Source organism: Dendrobium catenatum, unplaced genomic scaffold (assembly GCF_001605985.2).
Source record: "Dendrobium catenatum unplaced genomic scaffold, ASM160598v2 fragScaff_scaffold_1391, whole genome shotgun sequence".
NCBI classification, from domain to species: Eukaryota; Viridiplantae; Streptophyta; class Magnoliopsida; order Asparagales; family Orchidaceae; genus Dendrobium; species Dendrobium catenatum.
The window spans coordinates 931976-937660 of record NW_021319853.1 but is presented as its reverse complement, the minus strand read 5'-3'; the positions used below and the strand labels follow the sequence as shown (position 1 = coordinate 937660).

General features: G+C 40.1%; 1 protein-coding gene across 1 annotated transcript; it reads right to left on the bottom strand.

Annotated features, from left to right (window-relative positions):
- Positions 1–444: 444 nt before the first annotated feature.
- LOC110103773 (calmodulin-like protein 3) lies at positions 445–1526 on the bottom strand. Its single transcript, XM_020832601.2, has one exon. The coding sequence runs from the start codon at positions 1320–1322 to the stop codon at positions 663–665; it is 660 nt and encodes a 219-aa protein (XP_020688260.1). The 5' UTR covers positions 1323–1526; the 3' UTR covers positions 445–662.
- Between the last annotated feature and the right edge of the window lie 4159 nt (positions 1527–5685).

Genomic DNA, 5685 nt, shown 5'->3' with positions numbered 1-5685 from the left:
TACGCGGGGTAGACCGAAAAAGACTTGGTTAAAAAATATTAAAAATGATATTTTTTTTAGATTTAAATAAATTTTTTAACTTTAATAGGATTCAATAGAGAAAAAATATTCATGTTGCTGTTGATATATATAATGAGATAAATATTTAATGTTATTATTATTATCATATATATTAAATAAATATCTTTAAAATTAATATTTATAGGTTTCATTTAGGATAATTTTTTACTTATATTTTAAAGTAATTTTTTATTAAGAAAAAAATTTTGAATTAAAAAATTTTGTACTAAAATAATTTTTTAGAAAATAGTAAAAAATTTATCTCAAACAAAAACTCAACTTGATAGGTTCATCAAGATAAAAATTTGATCGCTATTTTTTATACAATTACACATCTATTCAAATGATAAATCCCTTCACAAGCCCCAAAATCGCAAAATGAAAAAAAAAAAAATTCATTGATTAAGCAATGCTTAAATCCATAATTACAAGCGAAATTCATCCAAAAAAAAAAGAGGAAATTATCAGACGAGATAAGCTTGCGGTTTGCTGAGGTTTGTCTTTATCTGAGAGCAATTTCATTTTCAGCGAATCTCGCTTAATAATTTTCCAAGTATCGGGGAAACTAAGATTTAGAAGAAATACCCGAACGGAAATGGAGATTAGAAGAAGCTTCCTCCTCCATCAACGACCATCATCCTCTTAAACTCCTCGAAGTTAACCATCCCATCTCCATCCAAATCAACCCTGTTGATCATATCACGGCAGGCCTCGGCGCGATCGCCTTGCCTCAGCCCAAGTGATTTCAAAACCAGGCTGAGTTCCTCCACCGTGATCAGACCGTCGCCGTTATCATCGAACACCTCGAACGCCTCTCTAAGCTCCCGATCCTCGTCTGCTTCGCCCTCGCCTTCAGATCCGAGTGAGGCACAGAGCTCCTTAAACTCGTTGAGGTCGATGAGGCCGTCGCCGTTCGCATCCACCCTTTCCATCATGTTCGTCAAATCGTCGCCGGTAGCGTGGAGGCCGAGTCGCCGGAGGGAGTCGTTGAGCTCGGCGGTGGAGATGTAGCCGTCGCCGTCGGCATCGAAGGTCGAGAAGAGGGTTTTGAGGTTTAGGGAATCGGCCAAGGATTCCGATCTGTTAGCTCTGCGTTCTTTCGTGAGATCTGGTTTGGGCGGGGGATTGGGCTTGGGTTTGGGAGGTGAGATGGCGGAGAGGAGAAGGGAGTGGAACCATGGGAGGAGTTTGGAGGAGGGAAAGAAGAGTGAGTTGAGAAGGCCGCATAGGAAGAGGAGAGCAAAGAGGATGAGAGCGGCCATGGCTATCTGCTTGGTTAGAGAGAGAGAGCTCTGAGAGTGAGGAAGCTTTGGCAGGTTTGAGAAGAAAGAAGCGGTGAGCGGCGTGGTTTAAAGAAGAGAAAGGAGGCGATAGCGCGTCAGGTGGGTGCGGGAGGCGGTTAGAGTTAGATTAGTGGAACGGGAAAGTGGAAAACGCGTGAAAGAAAAATAAATAATCGTTCGTGTGAGAGACTCCTCGACCGGCCCAGACTTTAACGGTACGCATAAAACGTTTCACTTTCCAACCAAGTATGCGCTTATTTTGTGAAATAAAATGATAATTTTATTAATTTCATATAAAAGTGCGTTGATTTGATTATTTATATTTTATGATAAATCAAAATCAAATTACAAACCCGGACTCAAATGGAATTGGCCGGCCGGTTCGATTTCATCACAAACTCGGACTCGCAAAGAATCGGTCGAAAACCGGACAGCCCGATAGTCGAACCAGCAAATCGGCTTAGATTTTTAAGAACCGTCCGATTCAATTGGAGTGAAAAATGACCTGTCCGATTTGCATCAAATCATATAGAGAAATATGCAAGGAAGAAAAAACCTAATATTCATATATGGCGCTATTCCAATCCTATTTGTCCTCCTCGTTCGCCCGTTCGACGTTTCACCCTTTCGACCTTCCGTTCCACGTCTAGGCATTCCTCTTCGTCAGCCAACTTGACCATGACGAAGGTTGAAGGCTCTTCTCAATGCAAGCATTATTTTTCAATCTCTCTTCAGCTTTACATGCAAGCAACCATACAGTGGGATGTATGTTCTTTAGAATTTTTTTTTTTTTTTAAGGTTTTGTTTTGGTTTTTTTATTTTTTATTGTTTGAGTTTGTGATCTCTGTTAAGAAAAAAACAAAATAAATTAAAAATGATTTGGTTTTTGAATTTTTGTTTGTAGTTATTTTGTTTATCGAGCTGAAAGCCCATAGCTCGCCGTTCTGTTCAAATTTCTGAATGCTGCTGTTACTGCTCCTATATGTTTGCAATACTCATATATGATGGCTACTCGCCTACTCTTATATTACATTAGCTATATGCTACTTCGTATATAAATTAACTTTAATATTTATAGCTGGTGCCCGGATCGTGAGGAACAATAGAGTCTCGATAGGTATGCATTTCTCCCCCAATGCAATGTTTATTAGCTGTTCTGGTCATTCTGTGAGGGAACAGGGAGCTGCGGTATGGCTGGACCACCTCGTGCGGGAATCTGAAGCCACAGTATGTTTTAAATTGCTTCATATAGAACGTGTTTAACTGTTAGTTAAATAGTTTCATATAGATCATCTCATAGTTATTATGGTTGACGTAGCATATATAAGATTTGTTTTGACTTATGAAGTCATTATTAGCTTTTGAATCAACTCATTGGAAAGCTTAGACAATGCAAGCTTTCCGTCTCTTCCTTAAACTGATCCATGAGCAGAGTTAGCAGCCTTAGTAACTCTAAAGACAAACTATCGTTGCAATGACTTCACGTCATACTTCGCCACTGTTTAAGGGAAGCTCTGGTTCTCCTAGGCCAAATTGGCGAACAATTGAGAGGAGATTAAGCCATATAGGAAGAAGTGAGGACAAAGGCAAAACTTTTGGAAAAGTGGCCCAAGGAATAAATGAAGAGTGAATGAAAGGAAGTAATTGAAGGACTACATATAGAAAAATCAAAAGAGAGGCAACCACCACAATGTCTCATCCAAAGAAAAAAACTCACATGCCAAATCATTGATATTCAAAAATATCATTAAAAAAAACTATTTATTTTGATTATTCACTAATATTTGTTGGAAAATCAGAATAAAATAAATAAAAAAGATTTGCAAAAAAAAAAAAAAAATCCTTTCTTGTAAGGAAAAAAATGTAACTTTTAGGGGAGGATGTCTTGAAAAAGATGGATTCCCGAACCAATCACACTAATAATGCAACTCCTCTTAATAAAACTTGGATCATGCGATCAAGCATAATATCTTGAGAAATTATTCTAAGATGAATCAAGTACCATAATATGACCTCAGCATCACCATCAAACTAACTCATTTGAGAAGATGTTGTAAATTTGCTAAAATGATGATGTCATATTTTAATTCACTTATTTTTTTTGTCAAATATACTTGGTGACTTCATTCGAAAGAGCATCTAGGCTACTAAATAGAATATCAAGTTTCTCTCCAAAGTCACCCAAATAAATATTCCTTACCTCCCCAAAGAAAAAAATTGCATCTTACATATGCTCTTACCAATTTTTCATATTTTGAAGCTCGAAGATTACTTGAAAAGTGAGCATCATGCCTTTCATGGATTCAAACTCTTTGAGTAGACGCACGATGCCCTCTCTCATAGCGCTGCATCACTCTCATGAATATTCTTGATACGTACTCCAAAAATTATCTTGATTGGGCACAAATCTCGAGGCACCCGAACTCCGATTTCAGCGAGCTTATAGTCAAATTGAGTGTCTCGGAAATACGAACCCAACGAAACCAAGTTCGGCCCAATCCGAGCCCAAATGGATCCAAATCATGGACCCAAAGCGCTGTTGGAAGGTTCAAACCACTATTTGAGTTACCAAACGGACTTCGATTTTGACGAGATTATACTCGAATCGAACGGCTCGACGAGGCAAATCCAACGAGCCCAAGATTACTAAATTCCGACATCACTAAGGCCCTCAAATGTTCAATGAACGGTACACGATCATAGGATTTAGTATCGGCTGTCTATTCGATCACTCCCTATTCGCCCTTGATCTCACGCCTATTCACAAGCCATGCCACTCCAGAAAATCTATAAATAGAGCCCTCATTCTTCACAATAGGAGAGCCAAGCAAGAGAAGCAAGAAGAGAAGGAGGAAGAGAAGGAGGAAGCTCCTCCTCGACGGCCGTCAGACCACCGCCGAAGTCCCGCCGGACCACCGCCGGACCACCGCAGGAACCTCGTCGGACCACCACCGAAGCCTCGCCAAAGTTTCATCCCTACGTCCTGTTGAAGACCCGACGTCCTGCTTTAGGCCCGACGTTCAGTCCCTACGTCCCGCTGAAGGCCCGACATCCTGCTTAAGGCCCGACGTTCAGACCCGACGTCCTACTCAAGGCAAGACCATCAACACCGGATCTTCCAAGTGACACTGGGTCTAACATCTGACTCCTTGTCTCCTGCCGACTACGGTCCTTCTGACCTCTGTCGCCTCTTACGGTCCGTCCGACCTTCATCACCAGACAACGGTCTTCCATACCCTGGTCTCCTACCGACTATGGTCTTTCAGGTCTACGTCGCCTACTACGGTCCGTCCGACCTCCATCAACAGACAACGGTCTTTCTTGTGAGAGCTCGTTCCTTTGATTTTTCCTTTTTGAATCTGATTTTCCTCCCAGGATCGTCCGAGACGATATTGAGATCGTCTAGGACGATCAGTACAGTGAAACAGTTGATTTTCTGGAGTGGATCGTCCTGTCCATTTTGGAATCGTCCTGGGATGATCAGATAAGAAAAAAAATCCCGAGAATAAGGATTTTTATCGTCTGAGAAAAATTAATTATCGTCCTGAGAAATCGTCCTAGACGATTGAATTTTGTTCATATCGTCCTGGACGAGGTGACGATCGGGCGGGCCGATCAGCTTTGTATTATAAGGAAATCAGCTCGTTTTGATGAGAGAGAAAATATTTTTATAAAACAAAATATCTGAGGAGAGAGAAGGAGAAGAAAAGCAAAGGAAAAAGCCAGATTTCGGAGGCCGCGGAGCGCTTTTCGTCCGTCGCCGTTGTTGGAAAGATTATTTATCTCGCGGTAAGGACTCTGAATCCTATTTCTGTTATCGAAGATGTTGAGTTTTGGTCGTTTTGTGCACATAATTGTGTTTTCGTTACCGATAAACGCGCCGCATTTTGTATTGACGAAACTTTCACCGCACAACTTTTGATATATTATTGATATGATTTTTCTACACGTTTTGAGTATTTTCTGTAACTACCAGTTATTTTAGGTTCTGTGCGATTTTGATCGAATAGATAAATATCAGATTATTGATTGATGTTGCTTCAGTATAATAAAAGTCTTATAGTGTTGTCGTACACGTTCTGTATTAATTTGGTAAATTATGATTTTTAGGAATTTTTGTGTAAATTCAGTGTACTGCCGTTACACCGCCGGTTTTCCGTACGTTTTCCGATTTTCTGAAATTGATGATTTGAATTGATATGTATACGAATGTGAATATGATTTGCTATACTGTTCTAATACTGAATATTGAAAGACAAGTGAAGCCTGGTTGAACCGTTGGTTGGAGATCGACTTGACCTGTACAGGATGGTGGGCCGACGGGCTTTCCTTTAAACTATTG